The 24,523-nt window shown below is 40.6% G+C and overlaps 1 protein-coding gene across 4 annotated transcripts in view; it reads left to right on the top strand.

Annotated features, from left to right (window-relative positions):
- Positions 1-24,523, top strand: part of ABHD12 (abhydrolase domain containing 12, lysophospholipase) — an 84,881-nt gene that overhangs the window by 10,958 nt on the left and 49,400 nt on the right. The window contains exons 1-2 of one of the 4 annotated variants that reach the window (XM_070588941.1): positions 4,937-5,097; positions 6,141-6,446. The exons of 1 other annotated variant lie outside the window; for it this stretch is intronic. In XM_070588941.1, the coding sequence (XP_070445042.1) occupies positions 6,160-6,446 (287 nt within the window). In that variant the 5' untranslated portion in view covers positions 4,937-5,097; positions 6,141-6,159. Of the gene's footprint in view, positions 1-4,936; positions 5,098-6,140; positions 6,447-13,983; positions 14,216-24,523 lie in introns of those variants that run through there. 2 more of the 4 variants (XM_070588940.1, XM_070588944.1) reach the window with 2 other exon arrangements.

Here is a 24,523-nt window from a genome sequence, read left to right as displayed (position 1 = left end):
CATAAAAGCAAGCCCCAAAAGAATCAAACTGTTTCCAGGTAACTTAACTGCATCCAGGAACAAGATTCAGTAATATTTATGGAATGTAAAAATAGCCAGCACCCAACAAAATAAAAATCCCTTTGTCTGGCATCCTGTCAAAGATTATGAGGTATATTAGTTTGCTCGGACTGCTGTAATAAAGTATGACAGGCTGGGTGGCTGAAACAACAGACTTTTTTTTTTTTCCACACTTCTAGAGGCTGGAAGTCTGAGAACAAGATGTCAGCAGGGTTGGTTTCTTCTGGGGCGTCCATCCTTGGCTTGTAGATGGCCATCTTCTCCCTGTGTCCTCACATAGTCTTCCCTCTGTGTATGTCTATGTCCTAATTTCTTCTTATGACGACACTAGTCTTATTGGATTATGGCCCACCCTAATGACCAGATTTTAACTTAATTGCATCTTTAAAGACCCTGTCTCCAAATACAGTCACATTCTGAGATACTAGATGTTAGGACTTCGACATATGAATTTTTAGGGGCTGGGGGACACAATTCAGTCCATAACACCAGGCATGCAAAGAGGCAAGAAAATATGACCTGTAATTAGGAGAATAACCGATCAATGGAAACCAACCCACAACTGATTCAGATGTTAGAGTTAGCAAAAAACAATATTAAAACCATTGTTAAACTGTAGTCCATACTTTCAAAAAGTTAGGTAGACTGATGGAAGATAGGAAAATTACCCAAATCAAATTTCTAAAGTTGAGAACAACGTGTGAGGTGAAAGATACACTGAAGGGCATTAATGGCAGATTAGACACTGCAGAAGAAAAGATTCAACTATCTAACATGAAATACAGAAAAAGAATAAGAAAATTTTTCAGAAGCAGCCTTGAGCTGTGGAACAACTTTAAGCAGCCTATTATATGGGTAATTCGAGTCCCCAAAAAGGTAAGGGAGAGAGAGAAAAAAAGTTGAGGAAATAATGGCCAGAAACTTTCCAAGCTTGATGAAAACTATAAAAACTCTGCCTGAGAAGGTCCATGAATCACCCCCACAAAAAACATGAAAACTACACTGAGACACATCATAATCAATTGCTCAAAACCAGTGATAAAGAGAAAAATCTTAAAAGCAGCCGGAGGAAATAAAGACATGTTATGTACAGAAGAACAAATAACAGGTGACACAGATTTCTTGTCAGAAAAAAGAGGCAAATGAGAAGGCAGTGGAGCAACATCCTTAAAGCACTGGGAAAAAACCTATTCCACCTAGCATTCTTTACCAGGTGAAAAGGAAAGGCACAATAAAGAAATTTGCAGACATACAAAAGCTGGAAAAATTCATCACCATCAGACCCACACTGTAAGAAATGTTAAAGCATCTCCTTCAGGCAGAAGAAGAATTATACCAGATGAAAATCTGAATCTGCTCAAAGGAATGCAGAACAGTAGAAATGATAAATACATGAGAAAATATGTAAGATGTTTTTATTGTTAAATTTCTTTAAAAGAAAATTGTTTACACAAAAATAATACCAATGTTTTGTGATGTTTATAGCACATAAAAGTAAAATTCATGACAGCAAATGCATATAGGCTGGGAGGGAAGAACTGAAAGTACACTGTTGTAAGGTTCTTATGTTATACAAAAATGGTATAATTTCTCTTGGATGTAAATATGATAAAGATTGGATTCTATAAACCTTAAAAACAACCACTAAAATAGCAGAACAAAGAGTTAATAGCAGCCAACAAAGGAAATAAAATAGAATCATAAACATTATTAATCCAAAGGAAGGCAGAAAAAGGGAACAAAGACAGATGGGACCAATAGAAAACAGCAAGTTGGTTTAAACACTCAGTTAATAGGCAGAGATGATCTGATTGGATAAAAAAATCAATAGCCAAGTATATGATGTCTACCAAAAAAGGGCATTTTAAATATAACACAAAAGGGTTAAAAGTAGAAGAATGAAAATACATATATACATATATATATACCATGCTAATATTAATCAAAAGTTAGCTGGGGTGGCTATATTAAGATCAGACAAAGTAAATTTCATAGCAAAGAATGTTACCAGAGATAAAGAAGATCATTTCATAATGACAGAGGGATCAGTTAATCAAGAGGACATAATCCTAAATGTTTATATATGTAATTAACAGAGCTTCAAAATACGTAAAGCAAAAATAGAAGTGCAAGAAAAATAGACACATTCACAATTATAGTCAGAGATTTCAGTAACTACTGGAAGTAGGAAGCGGAAAATCAACAAGGATGTAGTAGACTTGATCAGCATTATCTACCAACTTGACTGATTGACATTCCGCTCGGCAGCCACAGATACATGTTCTCAAGTGCACTTGGATCGTTTACCAGATAGACTGTATTCTAGGCCATAAAACAAGTCTCAAGAACATTAAAAGAACTTAAGTCATGCAAAGTCTGTTTTCTGACCACAAGAAATTAAATTAGAAATCAGTATAAAAAGATGTCTGGAAAATCCCAAAACATTTGAGAACTGAATAACACACTTCTTCAAGGAAGAAATCAAAGGGGAAATTATAAAGTAGTTCAAACTGAATAAAATACACTTGTATGCCCCGGGAGCATCCTTGGGGGGATTTATAGCACTGAATGCTTATGCAGAAAGGAAGAAAATTCTTCAGTCAATGGCTTCAGCTTCCATATTAAGCAATTAGAGGGGCTGGCCCTGTAGCATAATGGTTAAGCTCACGTGCTCTGCTGTGATGGCCCAGGATTTGCAGGTTTGGATGCCGGGTACAGACCTATGCACTGATCATCAAGCCATGCTGTGGCAGTGTCCTACATACAAAATAGAGAAAGATTGGCATGGATATTAGCTCAGGGACAATTTTTCTCATGGAAAAAGTAAGATTGGCAGCAGATGCTAGCTTAGGGCCAATCTTCCTCACCAAAAAACAACAACAACAACAACAACAAAAGATTAGGAAAAGAGAGCAAATTAAACCCAAAGTAAGCAGAACAAAACATATAATAAAGATCAAAGTAGAAATCAAAGAAATAGAAGACAGAGACACAATAATGTTAATAGCAGATTTAATCTGTAATGGACAAAAACTAGAAACAGCCCAAATGCCCATCAACAGGTAAATGTAAAAACAAATTCTATATCCCTACAGTGGAATATTACTCAACAATCGAAAGGAGTGAACTTGGAGCACAGAGGATATTTCAGGCAGTGAAATTATTCTGCATGATACTACAATGGTGGATATATGTCTTACACATTTGTCCAAACCCATAAAATGTACACCACCAAGAGTGAACTCTAGACTAAACTGTGGACTCTGGGTGATAATGTTGCATCAATGTATGCTTATCAATTGTAACAGATGTTGCACTGCAGTGTGGAATGTTGACAGGGAGGTTGTGCATGTCTGTGGGATGGAGGTATATGATAAATTTCTGTACCTTGTGCTCAGTTTAGCTGTGGACCTAAAACTGCTCTAAAAAATAATTCTTTTTAAAGGAATGAACTGTTGACACAGGCAACCATGAATGAACAAATGAATCTCAGGATAATTATGCTGAGTGAAAGGATCCAGACAAAAGAGGTTCCATAAAAAAACTAGCAAATTCAAACTAATCTGTAGTGACAGAAAGATCTGTGGGTGCTTTGGGATGGGGAGCGGGGACCAGAAAGGGGCAGAAGGGAGGAATTAACAGGGGCAAGAGGAAACTTTCAGAGTGATGGATATGTTCACTATCTTAATCATGGTGATGGTTTCACAAGTATTTATGTATGTTAAAATGTATCAGATTAAACATTTTAAATATCTGCAGTTCATGTCAATTATACCTCAGTAGAGCTATTTTAAAAGCAAAATAAAGGGGCCAGCCCCGTGCCCAAGTGGTTAAAGTTCTGCGTGCACCACTTTGGCGACCTGGGTTAGTGGGTTTGGTTTCCAGGTGCAGACGTAGACCACTCATCAGCCATGCTGTGGTGGTGACCCACATACAAAATAGAGGAAAACCGACATAGATGTTAGCTCGGGGTGAATCTTCCTCAGCAAATAAATAAATATTATAGAGCTTTTTACATGAGCACTTTGGGAAAAAAGTTTTCCCCAGCTTTCATTCTTACTCATGTTCTTGCCACCACCCACTCAAGTGGTGAAACTTCTGTTGGTTTTACTGCCACCAGCCTTTGGGATTATGAGCATAGTCAGGTGCTCTGAAACACCAAGGAGAAAACCCAGGGGAGCTGAGGGTCAAGTTTCATTCTAAATTTTTTCTGGATTTCTGGCAATGTTTTGTTTACTCCTGATGAGGATTTAGTGGAATGGAAATAGTGGGCCAGACTTAGAGACCCAGCTTCAGCAAGTTACTTAATAGCTATGAGCCTAGTTTCCGTATCTTTATAACAGGGTTGTTATCTGTTCTACCTGCTTCATGGAGTTGTACTAAGATTTTAACAAGATCCTGTCAGCATTTTACAAGTATAAAGTGATATAATGCTTTTTTTTTCTGTCTACTCACCCCATCTACTTTTTCTGTCAATTTAAAAGAAGTTTGCAGGAGACACCTTTCTTACATGTTAATTTGTGTTTATAATGTTTTTGTAGATATTAAATTACCTACATTGCTAATACATTTTAAATCCTTGTATTTTTGCTTTATATTGCCACAGATTTCAGAACTTTCTCAGATGCTTTTTGCTATGAAAATAGCAGTACAGAGCAGGTAGTTTCTTGTTCTAGTTGGTAGGGGCGCTTAGTTCTTTTCTCAGAGATTTGTAATGTCTCATAAACAAGTCTAGTGCTAGACAAACAGGATGCTTCTTGAGTGAACAAGCTGAATGAAAAGGGAGCTATAATTTTCCAAATGAGAACCTTTAAAAAACTTTTTTTTATTATGGTAAAATATGCATAATGAAATTTACCATTTTAACCTTTTTTAAGTGTACAATTCAGTGGCATTAAGCAAGCCCACCAGGTCGTTCCTGAGGAGTGGGAGTCCCACATACTTCCGACTTGGCATCCATGGCATTTTTGGACTAAATTTTTACTGTCCGGAAGGGAAATGAAAAAATAAGGACAGTGTAGATAATCTCAAGTAAAGGTAAGTTTATATAATGTTTGAATCCTGAGACAATGTCCCTTCTGTCTTTTTTTGCTGTTAAAATGTTCTTATCAAATTAGCTAGCTTTTGACATCCTTACTTAGTAAAATTAAAAACTTGGTAAAACTATGTTAGTCCCCATTTTGTGGAAAATTTTACTAGTCTATGACATGCAAAAACCTAAGAGGAAACACTTCTGGAGAGATGAATAAAGTTAGAGATGAGGTAGTCAAGAATGATTCCTAGGCGCTTTATAATGGACTACTGGTTTTTAAAAACGAGACCTTTCTCTGCATTTGAGCCACTGCTGACTCCAGGTTGTAACCGGGCTTATGATAGAGGACTGGTCACGTGAAATCGGATACAGCTGCTACTTAGGTGCAGGGTCCTCTGTCACCAGGGGCACCTTTATGTAGGAGCCAAGGCTGCTGCTTAAGGTCTTGGTGCAAGGTCCCTCAAGAGTAGGAAGGCTGTGTGTGCTGAGCTCTTAAAGCGGCAATCTTCCTAATTAACCCATGTCTCTTATATGCTAGCTTCCCTGGTGTCTTTCAAAATAGCATCCAGTAAGTTGATGTTTGCTAAAGATGAGAGGAAAGAAGAGTGAAGGAAAGAAAAGTAGAGGCAGAACACTCAAAAAGAAATGAAGAGGAAGAAGAGCTGAGTCAATAAAAGGAGGCACAGGAAGAATTAATAAGATTAAATGCTTTGTATCAGATACCATTCTCCTAAGTACTTTACATGTATTAACCTATTAAATGCTTACAACTACTTCATGAGGTAGGTACTGATGCCCCCATTTCACAGAGGAGGAAACCAAGGTACAGATAGTTATGTAGCTTGCCCAGGGCCACGCAGCCATTGGAGGCAGAGCTGGGCAGGCTCCAGGGCCTGTGCTCTAACCACTGTACTCTTCGCTTCTGTTAGGGCTGTCTCACACATCCTGACTATAAGAAGAGGAAATATTATGGGTTGAAAATACTGGGCAATTGTCAATTGAGGGAAACCAGTGAGTTAACTAGGATGTCACTTTCCTTCTCTGACAGTGTTAGTGATCACAGCACAATGCTGAGGGATGAGCTTCTGAGGTCACAAGCCTGCTGCAGAGCCTTGCCTCAGGTTGGTGGCCTGCTCTGGGACCTCCCTGTTGGCCTGGCACCTCCCACCTTGTCAAAGCTTTGGAGTGGCTGGCAAGGTCTGTGCACTTGCTGCAAATGCCGTGGGGAAGCCAGGACACCGAGGAACACTTCCCATGAAGCCAGTCTCCTCCGCTCCTTCTGGCTTTCTGATGAATCATTGGGAATCGTGGGTACCCTCAAGTTGTCAACACCAGGGACTCTGAACATTGAAGGGTGAGTGTGTCCAGGGTAACTGTAATCGATTTAAGTAGGGATTTCTGCAGTGCCAGTGTGTTCTCCTTTAATAAAATAAAGAAATCAGAAGCTCAGCCTTCCCAGATAGGAGTATTGGTGGGGGGGAGGGGGATTCACTTACATCTAAAAATAGCACTTTGTTAAAAAATTTACTAGGGCTCCTTTAAAGAGCAAGTTTTTCCCGTGTGAAGTTGTGAAGTAGCTCACTTGATCCATTTTGTAAGCGCTGTGCGTGCACATGTAGCTGTTTCATTCTGTGGGCACATCAGTACTGCTCAGTGAATTTCCACTTTGGGGCCTTCCCCATTTGAAGTAAGATCTGGTCTCATTGTCTGAAGAAATTGACATATGACTCTCTAGGTAGAAGCATTTTATAACGGGTTTGTGGTTCTCCATGCCTTCTTTCCTAAAGCCATTTGTGGAGATGGTGACATCACAAAGTGATGGAGCTTCCTGACAGATTCTTGAGTGACTAGGATCAGTGGAATTCCCTGCTCACCTGTGCCGGGCATGTGGCCAGAGAAAGAAGTATCCTCTTGTTCCTTGTGCCGATGGATTTGGTGGAAGTGTGTTCCTGCAGCATGGTGTAGCCTGTTCATGCTAATACACCCCCGATTTTTGAAATCATTTTTTTTCCCAATCTTTTAGGAAGATTAGCCCTGAGCTAACTGCTGCCAATCCTCCTCTTTTTACTGAGGAAGACTGGCCCTGAGCTAACATCCATGCCCATCTTCCTCTACTTTGTCCGTGGGATACCTACCATATCATGGCTTTTTGCCAAGCAGTGCCGTGTCTGCACCCGGGATCTGAACTGGTGAACCCTGGGCCGCTGAAGCAGAATGTGCACACTTCACCGCTGCACCACCAGGCCGGCCCCTGAAATCTTTTTTATTTTATTTTATTTTATTTTTTCTTTTTGTCAAAGATTGGCACCTGGGCTAACAACTGTTGCCAATCTTTTTTTTTTTTTTCTGCTTTTATCTCCCCAAATCTTCCCTGTACACAGTTGTATATCTTAGTTGCACGTCCTTCTAGTTGTGGGATGTGGGACGCCACCTCAGCGTGGGCTGACGAGCAGTGCCATGTCCGTACCCAGGATCCGAACCCTGGGCCACTGCAGCGGACCGTGCAAACTTAACCACTCGGCCACGGAGCCGGCCCCTTTTATTTTATAAAAGAAATAGTATTTAAATTTTTTAAAATACTGAAGCATAAATTCTCTGCCCCACCTCCCCTTCCCTGACATGAACAGTTCCTCCCCCTACAAGACTGTAAGTCCTTCCACCCCCACTCTTGCTGCATAGGCATGATTCTTTGTTCTTAACAACGGCGAGTCATCCCAGTGTGCAGATGCACTATCCCCTATTTGGCAGGTAGAAAATTAGTACACTGTGACCCATAGCTTTCATATACAAACAACAACAATTGGTTGTGAGCTGGAACGGAAGAGAAGACAAAAAAAATCGGTAACAAAAACATAATCCCTGTAAGGATGCTTAGAAAGAAGTATGCAAAATCTGTAAGAGAAAACTTTAAAACATTCCCAGAGGATACAAAAGTAGCTTGAACAAATGTAAGGACATAGATGTTCTTGAATAGGAAAGCTCAGCATCATAAACTGCCACAGCTCCCTCAGATTATTCACTTAGCAAGATTCCAAATAAAAATGCCAGCCTGTTTCTTTTGGCTTCTACACAAGTTGATTCTGAAGTTCAATGAAAAGATGCTGTGCAGGCATGCCAGGAGCCCTCTGAGGAAGAAGAGTGCTGAGTCCCCACTGCAGTGCCTGTTCAGGCTGAATGGCAGTAACTTTGAGTAAGAATCCGATCAGATAGGCCAGAAAGTCCACACGTGCATTCAAATACTTGTGGGGATTTAGTAGAGGATAAAGGTGGAGTCACAAATGAGTGGAGTCAAGATTGATTTAGATTTTTAATAAAGGATTTTGGGACAAATGATAGCAATTTGGAATAAAATCTGCATCCATATATTACACCATACACCAGGATCAAGGTCCAAGTGGATCTGTTAAGTGTAAAAATGAAACCAGAAATTATTAGAAGGAAACGTGAATGAAATTCTTTATAGTCTTGATGTGGAGGAAACCTTTCTAACTAGAACTCAAGGTCAAAATTCTTTTAAAAAGTTTTAACATAAATTTGACTTCATAAATATGAACAACATCTGCATGACTTAACTAATGACAAAAGAAAAAATATTTGCAACTCATATAGATAAGAAGCTCATTAATAGATAAGGAGCTTCTAGGAATTGAAAAGAAAAAGATCAAAACCCAGTGAAAAATTTGCAAAGGATGGGCATAATTCATAGAAAAAGAAATACCATATCCCTTCAAGATCTGAAAAGATGCTCAACCACACTTACTCCTAATTAGAGAAATCGAAACTACACCAAGATGCCATTTCTCACCTATTAGATTGGTGAACATGCATCTTTGACAGCCACTCTGTTAGTGAGGCTTTGAGGGAAGCAAGGATTTGAGAGAGTAATCTCTTACTGATGGATGCATTTACTCTGATCCAAGAGTTTCCATTCTGGGACTATCCTGTGTGCACTTGCACATAAAATAATTCTATGTGTACAGAATGATTCATGGTGGCACTGATTGCTGGAAGCAACCTGCACATCCAGTGATAGGAGACTAGTTTGATACCTTATGATATCAACCCAATGAGACAGTATGGAGCAGCAAAAAAGCTGTGAATTGATACAGAGAAATTGCCTGGGTCTGTTGCTGAGAGAAAAATCAAGGTGTAAAACAGTTTACAACATGTACTACATCACCTTTTGTATTAGAAGAAGGAAAGAATGATAACACATACATGTATTTGTGTAAGGAAACACTGAAGGATAGATAAGTAGATAATAAAAATGGTTATCTGGGCACGAGGGGGACAGGATGCATGGAGACAAGTTGGCACTGAGATTGTATTGTTTTTATTTATTATGTATTTTTTTAGTTTATGATTTGTAGACATATGACCTTTAAAAAAATTTATTGGTAAGCTAAAAGCAATAACAAACATATAGAATGTAGTCTCACGTTAGATTGGTACTAGCCGCTTCACCAAATCAGTACCGACAACCAGATGCGCATCACTGGCTCACACTGCATTGGTGAGCTCTGCTCCTGTGGCCTCACCTGCTCCCCAGGTGGGCAGCCATTGCCCATCACCACCTCTACACTAGGGAAGGGTGAGTACAAACCCCACCACAGATCCTAACTTTGTAAGATATAGTCAATGTGGAATCGAGCTTGTAAAGACAACTACACTAGTGTATTAACAGAGGCTCGTTTAGGATCATGTGATTTGAGGTGACTTTTATTCTCTTTTTAATGCTTTTTTGCAACTTGCAAATTTTCTGTATTTATTATCAGGGAGAGTATAAAGCTATGAAAAAGTAACGCCTGTTGAATATTGCGAATGAGTTTTGTTTTCCTCTCACAGACTATGTGGCAGAGAGGACGTCTGTGCAGAGCCTTCCTAACATGTGTGGTCTATCCTTTCAGGGTTAGGGTTAGGTTAGGGTCCGAGAGCAGGGCCCCCTGGCAGCAAGAGAGTGTTTGCTCACACTTACCATTTTGGTATCGTCAGTATTCCATTCTTTGCCAATAATATAGGTCAAGATAGAACTTCATTGTTTATTTGTATTTCTACATATCATCTTCACTTAGTGCTACCTGTATTGATATCAGGAAGTGTCACAAAACAGCTCTGTAGCTATTTACATCTGAATATAAATTCCCAGAATATTGCCTCATTGTGAGTTTTTGTTTTGTCCTAGTAAAAACTGAAGGAGAGGGGCTGGCCCCGTGGCCGAGTGGTTACGTTCGCGCGCTCCGCTGCAGGCGGCCCAGTGTTTCGTCGGTTCGAATCCTGGGCGCGGACATGGCACTGCTCGTCAGACCACGCTGAGGCAGCGTCCCACATGCCACAACTAGAGGAACCCACAACGAAGAATACACAACTATGTACCGGGGGGGCTTTGGGGAGAAAAAGGAAAAAATAAAATCTTTAAAAAAAAAAAAAAAAAAAACTGAAGGAGAATGATTTCAAGAGCTATTTCAGTAGAGTCTTAGGATGGCCTTGACCCAGAGGGCTGGATGGCATGGTCCTGGGGCATGTGGTCTGTGCTTGTTACCTGTGGGGTTCTGCAGAAGGAGGCATTTCTGCTCCATTCTTAGCATGAGAAACCCCAGGGCTTAGAGATTCTCAAGTGGATGGAAATGCAGATCTTATGTTTGTTTTTTCTAAAGCTGCTTTATGTACCTTCATATTCTAATGTTTTAATGACAAGTCTGCCATCTACTGCACTTAAATCTCAATCAAAGACATTTGTCTCATCAACCAGGATTATAATATGAAGTAAAATGTCAATCATTTTATTTACTGCCTGACATGTTCTAGAAGCTTGATGAATATTTGTTAAATGAATGGAAATTCAAGTGAAGAAACAAGAATTTTCATCTCCTCTCGCCTCTATGAAATATTATTTTGAGGGGCCAGCCCTGTGGCCTAGTGGCTAAGTTCAGCATGCTCTGCTTTGGTAGCCCAGTTCAGTTCCCAGGCGCAGACCTATACCACTCATCTGCAGCCATGCCATGGCAGCAACCCACATACAAAGTAGAGGAAGGTTGACATGGATGTTAGCTCAGGGCAAATCTTCCTCAAGCAAAAGAGGAAGATTCGCAAGAGATGCTAGCTCAGGGCAAAACTTCCTCAGGAAGCAAAAAAACGTATATATTATTTTGAATGTTCTAGATATTATGGGAAGTTTAAAAATAAGTTAAAAGATAAACCTATAAAAAGGAGCCAAAATTGTCATTGCTTGCTTGCAGATAATGACTTTTTACCTGGAAAACTCCAATAAAAATCAACCAAAAAATTCTCAGAACTAATGGAACTCAGTAAGATTTTCAAATGCAAAATATATAGACACTAATTAATAGCTTTCTTATATACCAGTAACCAGCTAGAAAGATGTAACAGGATAAACTCTATTTCACAGTAGCAGCAAAAAATATGCAATATCTAAGAATAAACATAAGAAATACGTTGAATCTTTATTAAGAAAACTATTCAGCTTTACTGAGAACCTAAAATAATACTTGTTTAGGTGGAAAGATACAATTGTTTTTAGGTGATAATCCATGATATTGAAAAGATGTTTCTTTCCCAAATAGAGGTAATGCGATTCCACTCGGGATCAGTCTGCTTCACTTTCCTTTTAGGGAAGGCAGGGTGCAAGGTCATGTGTAGGTCCTGGGAACAGAGGTCTCCCACGGTTGCAAATGGCAATCTGCAGTGTGGACCAGGGACTGGGCGCTCAGCAGAGGGCTAGTGAGAGCGGGGAGGCTGCCATGTGTGAGCTTGCCGTGGCCCACCTCCAGCTTCCAGCTCTCCGGGAGCTGAGGAAGAAGACGGGATTCTCAGCATTCTTTTCTAAGGTTTCATATATTTCTTTTCTTTTTCGAGTATCTGGCTCTCTGCACTCCAGAAACCTGTTTACTGAAGGTAAACTGTCTTTTGGTGGGATGGGGCAATGGCCCCATCAGTGAGGTAGGAGTCTGCTGAGTCCATTGTCCTCCTGATTTGCATCCCAGCCTGAGCGCCTTCCACAGGCACCCTGATCCACCCATTCTTGTGTCTTATCTCCCCAAATTCTGGCTTAGGATTTTCCTGGGGGTGTCAACTGAACTCCCAAGCATCCTGCTTTCCAGTTCCCAAAGTGTTGGTATCTTCCCTCTCATTTTTTGCTCCTGTGGTTTTGTGCTTTTTGAAAAATTTGTTGTCATTGTAGTGGGGTTTGGGGATGCAACAGTGAAATCTACTATCTTTAACCTAAATACATAAAAATATAATGTGTTCGAGGTGGCATTTTAGATGGAGAGAAACTATTGGGTAACTAGGAATATATAAACTCAGAACCCTTGTATCTCCCACCATATACCAAAATACATTCCAGATGGATTAAATGTAAGGTGTAAAGCCCTAGAAGAAAAATAATATTTATCCAATCTCAGGGACACAGAAAGACGCCTACCCATAAAGTAGAGGAAGAAAGCATAAAGGAAAAGACTAATATGATAAGAATACATGAAAATTTTAAATTTTCCTTTAATTAAGCATTTTCTAAATAAAGAGACGTGATAAATAGAAGGAAATATTTTACAAATGTATAAAATGTCATACGAACGAGTAATATAGGGGCCAGCCCAGTGGCGTAGAGGTTGGGTTCACACCTTTCTCTTTGGTGGCCCAGGGTTCATGAATTCGGATCCTGCTTGCTAACCTATGCGCCTCTCATCAAGCCATGCTGGAATGGTGTCTCACGTACAAAATTGAGGAGAATTGGCTTAGATGTTGACTCAGGGCCAATCTTCCTCATCAAAATAAAACAAAACAAAGGGGTAATATCCGTAATATATAAGTGATTGTAAGAGGAGAGCCCAGTTAGATTGGACAGCCAGGGACACTTTGGACCAGGTAGACTTGAAGCTGAGGCCTGATGCAGGTGCAGGGCTGGGAGGCACGAGAACCAGTCTCAGAGGTGGGGAAGCACTTGGTCCATGCAAGAAGCTGAAAGGAGCTGGAGGGTCAGAGGTGGGCAGCAACGTGGGTCATGCAGGCCTAGGACCTGTTTTAGATGCTCTTGCTGGATTTAAGGGGGCAGTAACATGACCGAATTTGCCCTTGAAAAAGGTCTCTCTGGCTAGGTAGTAGGCAGGCAGTGAGCTAGGGGGTTCCGTTTGGGGGCCTTTCAGAAGGCCAGGGTATTGGTCTCCACAAAGTAGGGTGGGTACACCCAGGAAGTATATAAGGCACAGTCACTAGGGTCTGAGAAGAACTATTGGGACTTCTAATTATATTCATATTCAGAAATTAACCAACATGCACATGCAGATCAATTATAGATGTGTATAATTTAATAAATGTGTATAATTTAATAAAAAATCATATATAGAGAGGTATATATAGAGGATGTGCTCCAAAAAATGTTACCAAAATGTATAATCAGTAAAGTTTGGGGCTGCTGCTCTGGGCGAGACATGTGGCTGGCCTGGACCAGAGAGGCAGCAGTTGAGGTGACAAGGGGTAGATGGATTTGAAATATGTTTTGGAGACTTGGTGTGGGTTGGAAGTGGTGGTAGGGGCAAGAAGGGGGTGTCAGGAATGACTCCTGGGGGGCTACCACTGGCCTTGGTCTCATGATGTTTCTGAGATGGAGAACTCTGAGAAGAAGCAGATTTGGGGGAGGAGAGGATAGAAGATCAAGAGTTTGGTTTCGGATATGTTAATTTTGAGTTGCCTGTGAGACTCCAAATGGAGAGGCTGAGGAGACGTCGGATGCACAGACCTAGAGCCTAGTCCTCTCAGGCCCACATGTTGTTTATGTTCCCTCAGGGCCCTTAGGTAAAGGAACGAGTATTGGTCAGGGCAACCCACGTCATGCTGCAGAACCCCCAGCTCACTGGTGTGTTTCTCGCTCCTAGTGTGTGTTTGGCAGGTACTTGGCCCTTGTGGTCACTTGGGGAGACAGGCCAGCTCCAGATACCTTTCCTCCATCTCGTCAGCAGTTGCTGCTCCTGAAGCATCCACCGAGAAGTGACACAGTCTCTCCTCATGTTTCCTTCGCCAAAGCGAGTCACTTGGCTGCTCCTAACTTTAAAGGGGAAGGGGATATCCAGCCATGGGCCAAGGAAGGCAGAGAACCAGAGATAACTGGTGAGCAGGATTGGCGACAGCCATGTAATTGTGTGGAAGAACTTGGCCATTTTTTGCAGATGATGGTGGAGTTGTGCCAGCCTGGCACAGCACAGAACACTGTGCCCTCCCAGCCTTTGCTTACCTTAGGGCATCCCTTGCGGGACCTAGGGGAGAACACTCCTCAAGCAGAACTTCTCAAGGAAGGTCATTGGACTCAGCTACAAGGTACAGGTATCCTCAGGACCAAGGGCTGCAGGAGAAGTGAGGTGGGTCTGACTTCAAGCTGCTGGGGCTGGGTGGAGACCACGCCATGAGGGGGTTGGCAGCCCCACCACAGCCCTGCACCTGCTTGAGGCTTAGCTTCCCTTCTGATGCTGCACACAGCATTACTGAGGTCATTTCTGAAGCATCAAACTATTGCTTTAAAAAGCACTAATGTGATTAAAGAGTCCTTGTAATTTAAGATACCACAACAAGAAATTAGAGCTCAGCTGGAGAGTTTGGCTGAGCAAGGGCCTGGTGTCAGTGAGGGCTGGACAAAGCCAGGATGGGTGTGCCTCGTCTCAGCCCTTGACAGAGGCCCTTTCGGTTTAGTTTAATGTTGCCTGCTCCATATGCGAGACAGTGTGCTAAGCATTTCACTAGTTGCTCATTTACTCTGCACAACGGGCCTTTCAGGTAGATTCCATTAAAGTTGGGAAAACAAGGCTCAGAGAGTTGGGTTGCCCAGGAGTCTGGGCTATGAGGAATGACAAGCCAGCTCAGCCCCTGCTGTCATGCAGGAGCCCAGGTTTGGGAGCGCTGTGCTGTGTGCCTCCCCAGCACGCACACTGGAGGGAGGCACACGCTAGGGCCCACTGCCTGAGGGGCTGTTTTGGGATTGGGGGGCCTTGCTCTGAGTCTTCGCCCAGCACTCTGTTCCCTCCCTTGGTCTAGGAATGAGGGCAGATGTTTATGCATCTGCCCTGGGAACAGTAAGATGGAAAGCAAATCACTATCAAATTGGAAATCAGAGGGGAAGCAGGCACCATTTGGGCACCTCCCTACTCAGCAAGGCCCTCTCCTCTCCTGATGCCCACATGGTTTCCCATGGCTGCAGCCCTTCTGCCAAAGAGTGCATGTCCCTCCTCTGTGGTGCATCTGAGGGGTGCTTACGGAGGAGTTTGTGCAGGTGGAGTCTGTCCCCAGGTTGGTACATGAAGGGCTCTGGTCCTGATGTTGGAGAAGTGAGTGCATCTGTTGCAGCAGGGGTGCAGTGGCTGAGATCATGCCCCCAGGAAAGAGGGGGCTGTTCGCAACAGTTTTAAACCCTTGGGTGTCAGAGCAGTACATGGGAAAGCCACTGTCTGGGAGCAGACAGGCTGAGTTAAATAGCGAATCTTGCAAGCGCTGAGCATTTGTTCATGTACGGCAAGCAAAGGGGAGTTTGAGTGCTTGTGCCAGCTGACCCGGAGAAGGCCCGTGGGAAGTGAAACCTCAGCAGAGTCAGGTGCCCAGAGCAGAGATGGACCAGCAAGAGGAGTTAGTCCATCGGCCTGACCTTGGGTGTCGTTTTTCCCTTTCAGTTTTGCAGATGCTATTTGACTGGAAGATTCTAGATAACACAATTAAGGTATACTTATCTTTTTCAACTCCAAGGGCAGGTGCTACATTTATATAAACAAGCTTGTTCACCGAAGGTTGCCTCAATAAAGATCATCTTTTGGGCTTCTATGGCTCCTAGATTTGGCTTCTGTTGTCTCAGGAAAGGACTCTCTTTTGTCTACCCATCAGTGTTTTATATTATTGCCTTAGTTTCATAGGTTAAAGTGAGGAAAAAGAAGACAGCCTCTTTCAAATATAAATGACAACTTTTACTTGGGGTCATGGAATGAAAGATATTTTTATTTATTTATTAATTTTTTTTTTTGGAGGAAGATTAGCCCTGAGCTAACTACTGCCAATCTTCCTCTTTTTGCTGAGGAAGACTGGCCCTGAGCTAACATCCATGCCCATCTTCCTCTGTTTTATATGTTGGATGCCTACCACAGCATTGCTTTTGCCAAGTGGTGCCATGTCCACACCCGGGATCCGAACTGGCGAACCCCGGGCCACCAAGAAGCAGAAGGTGCACACTTAACCACTGCGCCACAGGGCCGGCCCCTGAAAGATCTTTTAAAAAGTATACCTTTTAAATTCGCTCAAAGAAAATATTTTGCTCTTTTAGCAGAAAATGGTAAAAATAAAAATGAAGAAATGACAACTCCATCTAACAGGAAGCTTTCTTAGACTGATCTCAGAGACACAGCTTTTCTCCTTAAGCATGATGAGCTCAGCTCATTTGTTTTTTCTGTATTGCCCTTAAAATTGGGGACAGGGATTTGTTGTTTAAAATCTTCATTTGTTTTCTGCCTGTCTCCTTTGGATAGGTAGTAGCAGAGAATGAAAGTGAACCTCTGCTAGTCTTAACATCTCGCATTTAGTGTTTTCCGGCTTACAGGTCAACAGGGCATCAAACAGGCTTCATTTCATAACATCAGTTGGTTTTGTGTAATATCAGAATATCCAGCCATAGCTTTGCCGAGGCTGTGATGGTGTTTATTTGAGAGTGGGGGTCTTTTGGGAATGACTACTGTCATTTTTCCTGTTCCAAAGACAAAAAGTCTTTCACAGCTCAAACTTCTTAGAAAAAAATAATGTCTCCATTGTTCAAAGCAGTTTAATTATGTTTGAGTATTTCTTTAGAAGGCACAGAAGGAGAAGAAAAAGAGATAGGAAAGAAAGTACAGTCAGATAAGAGAAAGAACAGACATGTGATGGGGGCATGTTTCTAATTCTGAGTTGTCAGAGGGAATCCAAACACTGTCATTCTAAGAAGATGGAAGAAATGGGCAAAAGCTGAGCAAACCAGACAAGTTTTTTTCCCCTAATGTTAACTAATTTTTTCTGACAATATAATTCTGTCTTTCATAGGATTTTATGGACTCAGTAGTTTGGCTTGCTGGATTTCTGTGGTGTTGCCATGTTTCCCAGGCCGCTTGGGATCCTGTGTTTTTGTGCGAATGGTCTGACCCGAGAGTGTCCTCTTCTTGGACATCAGGAAAGAGGGGCTGTGTTCAGTTATGCGTGGATAGTGTGTCTCATATACAAGCCTCAGATTTTCATCTGTAACATGTGACTTGTATGCAGTGTTTTAACCAAGAAGGCATGAGGCCTGGCAGTTGATGCTGAAAAGTCAGAATGCTTAAAAACTCTGAGCCATAATTGTGAATGAACTTCAGTGGAAGGATGTGTTCTGGCACCAGAGCTGAGGTCAGTTGGGGTGTCCTCCCGCTGTGGGCACTGTGAGTCCATAAGTGCAGTGCAGCCTTCTTCCCAGCCCTTCCTGCTCCAAGCTCTCCCCAGAGCCTCCTGGCTGCTCCTCGCCAGTGCTTGGCCTGTGCCCTCCACAGCTGTGAACTGGTACTCAGGTAGGAACAGCCTTTTGGGCCAAATTCTGGTTGTTGCTTTTTGCTTACTATCAAATGTAATTTTCTGCTTCATTAAACTTACTTGTTGAAGCCAGAAATTCCTCTTTTTTGTTTATTGGCTTATGAAAATGGTATAAGTCTTAAAAAAGAACCTTCAGATCCTGTCCTTAGAGATTAAAGTGTTCATTTGGCCACTGCAGGATGGCTTCGTTTGTCCCCAATATCTGCGTCCATCCCAGGTTTATATAGAGACCAGCAGGAAAGGAGTCAGGCACCCTCAGCTTATTGGCCTGTTCCAAATGCCGAGAGAGAGGAGACACTATGTGAAACTGTGAAGTGCGAGTGGTGGCACATTAATGAGCATGAGCAGTCATTCTTTGGTGAAGTTTTGGTTGAGCACAAACCATGATCGACATTGAGTTTGGCTTTACAGAGATACATGGAAAGACCCTGAAGTTGAAGTGGGTGGTGAGTCCTGAGGTGTGCAGGGAGCTGCCGGCTGGGCAGGCAGGCTCTGGTCTCTAGGCCCAGGCTGGATCTGAGTTCTCTATACCTCTGGCAGTTGCTTGTTTCCTCAACCTTCATGAGATCACGGTTACTTTCCAGCAAGAGCTCTGGGTCTGGTTACCAGGCATAGAAACTAATGTTCCCAAGCCTGCCTAAAGTGGCCCCAGTGACCACCAGGCTATACAGAGGGTGGATGAGACAGGCTTTGGTTTGGCTGTATTTTCCCCTCTGGACTCTATTTTTGCACTTCAGAATGTGCATAAAAAAGTTACTATATTCTCAAGCATGTTTTGAGAGGGTTATCTTTTGGAACAACTAGAGAGTAAGGTTGCATATTCTGCTTATAAATTTGTTTATTCTTTAAATTTCTTCTTTGAGTTCTCTACTCTCATTTACAGGTATTTGTTGAAACTTTGGGAGTTAACTTTAAATGTATATTAAACATGGCATTTGTTTACCAGAAAGAAAATGAGGCTTGCTCTCAGCTCTGGTATTTGGGAAAAGCATTAAAAACATGGTATTTCTGATTTATTTTGGGTACTGTTTTTGTATTACTTAGTGGTAGATTCAGTTTTTAAACCAGCTCTTTCTCATCTACAAATTCTTTACATTTGTCCTGTGTACTCGGATATTAGAGAACTGTGATAGAGCTGCTAATTTAAAATCACCAATTTTGAAGGCTAGAAACACTTAATTAAAATTAATTTTAATTTTGAGAAATCTTTTTTATAGATATGTACAATGGATAAATACCCTTTTTGAAAAAACTGCATCCTGAGCTTGAGAGATGCAGGTAGCCTTTTAATTAGCAGTCCCTTCATGCTCCTGTCAATTTAATAAACAAATGTGTTGTTTACTGTGTTGGAACTGTGGCTAGTTTTTTAAAAGATAATAAAAGTCAGGGTAGAGATCACACTCAAGGCTAATAAAACTAGAATTTCTGAGGCAGGGCCCAGGCATTGGTATTTTGTAAACTTCTCAGAAGATTCTAACACAGCCAAGTGACTGTTGACTACAGTACCTTTCAACGCAGTTACACGAGTTTTTTGGAATGCCCTGGTGTCCAGGGTCAGTCACCTCCCTGACTGGAGACATCCCCAAGGGGATGGAGACACAAACTATGAAATAGAAAAACTTGTGGAACGAAGTGCAGTGGGAGCACAGAGAAGTTGGTAGTGTCTCTGATAGATTTTCTGCATTAATGATCACGGGGAAGTAATTCTTTAATAATGGTTCACCGAGCACAATCTATAGGCTTGGCATTGAGTTAGGTGCCATGGAGCCAAAGATGAAAGAAGGAAGGAGTTCATCATGTTGGAGAAGAAAGACGGCCAGACCTGGTGATGCCACGTTTGGGAGGAAGAACTTTCCCTCTACCAACTTAAGTCTGAATGGTCGGGCCTGCAAATCAATGGACAAGCGACAGATTAATAGGAGAAGAGTTTATGATGTGTGTGGGAGTACTCTGTAGAGAGAGTAGCTCCACTAACAGCTACAGGGAAAGGTTTATATACCAGTTTAATAAAGGGAAGGGCAGGATTAGGGCTTTATGGGATGGAAGGTTCTGATGAGGCGTCTTTACACAAGTTTTTTGGAATGCCCTGGTGTCCAGGGTCACCTCTCTGACTGGAAACATCCCCAAGGGGCGATTTGTGGCAGCTAACTCTCTGCTCTAGTCAGATAAGGGAAGTTCAGGGTTTTTTTCTGCATCTGCTGTAGCTCATGTTTTCACTTTGAAGTAATTTTTACCATTTCTGGTGAGTTATCAGTCCCCATATTTCCCTCATTTGAAACTTCCCAAGAAGTTTCATAAACAAGAAACTGACTTGATTGCTGCAGAGAGAAGACTCTGAGTGTTTAGAAGTTGAGAAGAGATCTGCAAAGGGGAAGAAGAGCATAGATTAGAACAAGGAAGCAAAAAGAAAAACAAAGGTTAATGGTTGGAGCAGATTATAAACCCAGTTTCTGAGTCCAGAGGGCAGTCAGTTGAGAAGATTTTTAAACTTTGAGTTTGAAACATTTTTAGATGGTAGAGTGAGGATGGCAGTGGCAATAAGATGGATTTCCTGGTTTGCAATTTGAGTGTCTTTGGTGATAGCATCCCATACATGATCTGTCGTGGTGATGAGTCCTTTGAAGTTTACGTCAAGTTGACCAGCTTCAGCTTGCAAGACTTTTTCAGATCCTTGGGGAAAAGGGAAGCTACAAGACAGTCTGGAGTCCCAGTGAGGATCTGGGCAGTCAGGTCTTAGTTTTCAGTCACCTCTGGTCAGGAGGGTGGGAGAAAAAGTAGAAATGTTAATTTGGAGGCTTGTAAGCAGATATTGAAGGAAACCAGAAGAATTGAGAATTTGGTAAGGACTGACAAAATGTACAAGATGGCAAGATCTAGTCCAATTTATAGAACGATATTAAACCTCCAAGATGAACAGAACTAAAATCAGATAACCCACAAGGGTGTGTTACATTTCTCCATTAAAACATAAAATTTCTCTCTACACCCACCTCCTTCTTTGATCAAAGATAATCAAGCAAGATTATTTTTCTTTATCAAATAAGTCTGTTCTCATTAGATTTGGCCCGATTATTTATATAAGTGAAGCAAGAATGCCAATTGACAACATAGATCTTTTAATAGCTTGCTTTGCTAGAACTTTTTATAAGGAATCTCAGATTAGACTTTTAAAAGCCTCTTGAAGCTAGGAAGCCAAGCCAAAAACTGCACTACCTATAGATTTGGGGGAATTTCTCTCTTCTTGAAGTCCTCAAAGAATCTTACAGTTCTTGGGCCTGCCAGGAAGTGACCTATAAGTAAGACTTGGAACTTTGTAAGTCATAGATATCAGGCCTGTTTTTCCAAGAGGGCTTTTGTAAGAATTGGCTCCATAAAGTAAACTTTAGTTCCTTAAAGCTGTCTGGTCATATACAATTGTATGCATCTTTCTCAAATGTGACATTCCAGTCAAAGCCTTGGTTATATGACCAGTGTTTCCAATTATGTTATGTTACAAGGAGGGCAAATTCTTTGTTTTATTATTATTTTATTGAGGTAATATTGGCTTATAACAATGTAAATTTCAGTATACATTATATATCAGTTTTTGTATAGACTGCGTCATGTTACTGCCAATAGTCTAGCTTTGTCTGTCACCATACATATATGCCCTTTTACCCTCTCCCCACCTACTTCTCCTCTAGTAAACTCTAATCAGTTTTCCTTATCTATGTATTTTATCTTCCACACATGAGTGAAATCATATGGTATTTGTCTTTCTCTGTCTGACTTATTTTGCTTAGTATACTACCCTCAAGGTCAATCCATGTTGTCACAAATGGCACAATTTTGTCTTTTTTATGGCTGAGGAGTATTCCATTGTGTATATTTACTACATCTTCTTTATCCATTCATCTGTTGATGGGCACTTAGGTTGCTTCTGTGTCTTGGCTGTTGTGAATAATGCTGCAGTGAACATAGGGGTGCATAAATCTTTCTGAATTGTTGATTTCATGTTCTTTGGATACATACCCAGAAGTGGAATAGCTGGATCATATGGTATTTCTCTTTTTAACTTTTTGAGAAACCTCTATACTGTTTTCCATAGTGGCTGCACCAGTTTACATCCCCACCAGCAGTGTATGAGGGTTCCCTTTTCTCCACATCCTCGTTAACACTTGTTATTTTTTGTCATCTTAGTTATAGCCATTCTGATGTGTATGAGGTGATATCGTATTGTAGTTTTGATTTGCAGTTCCCTGATAATTAATGTTGAACATCTGTTCATGTGCCTGTTGGTCATCTGTATATCTTCTTTGGAAAATTGCCTGTTCATAACATCTACCATTTTTTTGATCGGGTTGTTTGTTTTTTTTGTTGTTGAGTTTGTGAGTTCTTTATATATTTTGGAAATTAACCCCTTGTCAGTTATATGATTTGCAAATATTTTCTCCCAGTTGTCTTTTTGTTTTGTTCCTGGTTTCCTTCGCCTTGCAGAAGCTATCTTTAGTCTGATGAAGTCTTATTTGTTTATTTTTTCTTTTGTTTCCCTTGCCTGAGTAGACATGGTATTTGAAAAGATAGTGCTAAGACTGACGTTAAAGAGTGTACTGCCAACATTTTATTCTAAGAGTTTTTTGATGTCAGGTCTTACACTCAAGTCTTTAATCCATTTTGAGTTAGTCTTTTTGCATGGTGTAAGATAATGGTTTACTTTTGTTCTTTTGCATTTGGCTGTCCAGTTTTCCCAACACCATTGATTGAAGAGACTTTCCTTTCTTCCCTGTATATTCTTGACTTATTTGTCAAAGATTAGCTGTCTGAGATGTGTGGTTTTGTTTTCGGGCTTTCACTTCTGTTCCATTGATCTGTGTGTCTGTTTTTCTGCCAGGACCATGCTATTTTGATTATAATGGCTTGGTAGTATATTTTGAAGTCAGGGATTGTGATACTTCCCTTGTGTCCTTTTTTCTCAGGATTGTTTTGCCTATTCGGGGTCTTTTGTTGTTCCATATAAATTTTTGGATTCTTTGTTCTATTTCCATGAAGAATGTCTTTGGGATTCTGATTGGGATTGCATTGAATCTGTAGATTGCTTTAGGTAATATGGGCATTTTAATTAGGTTTATTCTTCCAATCCATGAGCATGGAACATCTTTCCATTTCTTTATGTCTTAATTTCTTTTAATAATTTCTTATAGTTTTCAGTGTGTAAGTCTTTCACTCCCTTGTTAAATTTATTCCTAGGTATTTTGTTTGTTGCAATTATAAATAGGATTGCGTTTGTTGCGATTATAAATAGGATTGTATTCTTGACTTCTCTTTCTGTTAGTTTGTTATTAGCGTATAGAACTGCAACTGATTTTTGTATGTTGATTTTGTACCCTTCAGCTTTACTGTGTTCTTTGATTATTTCTAATAGTTTTTTTTTTTGTGAATTATTTATGGTTTTCTTATATAGAATCATATCTTCTGCAAATAGTGACAGTTTTACTTCTTCCTTTCCTGATTGGATCCCTTTTATTTCTTTTCTTTTTTTTTTGCCTAATTGCTCTGGCTAAAACTTCCAGTGCTGTGTTCAATAAGAGTGGCAAGAGTGGGCATCCTTGTCTTGTTCCTGTTCTCAGAGGAATGGCTTTCAGTTTTTCACTGTTGAGTATGATCTTGGCTGTGGGTTTGTCATATATGGTTTTTATGATGTTGATGTACTTTCCTTCCATACCCATTTTCTTGAGAATTTTTATCATAAATGGGCATTGGATCTTGTCAAATGTTTTCTCTGCATCTATTGAGATGATCATATGGTTTTTATTCTTCATTTTGTTAATGTTGTGTATCACATTGATTGATTTGTGGATGTTGAACCATCTCTGCATCCCTGGGACAAATTCCACTTGATTGTGGTTTATGATCCTTTTGATGTATTGGTGTATTTGATTTACTAATGTTTTGTTGAGAACTTTTGCATCTATTTTCATCAGCGATATTGGCCTATAATTTTCCTTTTTTGTGTTGTCCTTGTCTGGTTTCGGTATCAGTGTATGTTGGCCTCATAAAATGAGTTAGGAAGCGTCCTGTCATTTTCAGTTTTTCAAGAGTTTGAGAAGGATGGGAATTAAATTAAATCTTCTTTGAATGTTTGGTAGAACTCACCAGAGAAGCTGTCTGGTCCTGGAGTTTTGTTTTGGGGGAGGTTTTTGGTTACTGTTTCAATCTCTTTACTTGTAATTGGTCCATTCAGATTCTCTATTTCTTCTTGATTCAGTGTTGAGAGGTTATATGATTCTAAGAATTTATCGATTTCTTCTAGCTTATCCAATTTGTTGGCATATAGCTTTTCATAGAATTCTCTTATAATCGTTTATATTTCTGTGGTATCCATTGTAATTTCTCCTTTTTCTTTTCTGAGTTTATTTATCTGAGTCTTCTCTCTTTTTTTCTTAGTGAGTCTGGCTGAGGTTTGTCAATTTTCTTATCGTCTCAAAGAGCCAGCTTTTGATTTCATTGATTCTTTCTATTTTATTTTTAGTCTCTGTTTCATTTGTTTCCCTTCTGGTTTTTATTATTTCTTTCCTTCCACTGATTTTAGGCTTTGTTCTTTTTCTACTTCTTTTAGGTGTAGTGTAAGCTTGTTTGAGATTTTTCTTGTTTCCTGAAGTAAGCCTGTATTGCTATAAATTTCCTTCTTAGTACTACTTTTGCTGCATCCTGTAAGTTTCCATATGTTGTGTTTTCATTTTCATTTGTCTCCAGGTATCTTTTGATTTCTCCTTTGATTTCTTTATTGATCCACTAGTTGTTCAATAGCATGTTGTTTAATCTCCACACATTTGTGACTTCCCCAGCTTTTTTCTTGTAGTTGATTTCTAGTTTCAT

Source organism: Equus przewalskii, chromosome 21 (genome assembly GCF_037783145.1).
Source record: "Equus przewalskii isolate Varuska chromosome 21, EquPr2, whole genome shotgun sequence".
NCBI classification, from domain to species: Eukaryota; Metazoa; Chordata; class Mammalia; order Perissodactyla; family Equidae; genus Equus; species Equus przewalskii.
This window is presented reverse-complemented; position numbering and strand designations above follow the sequence as displayed.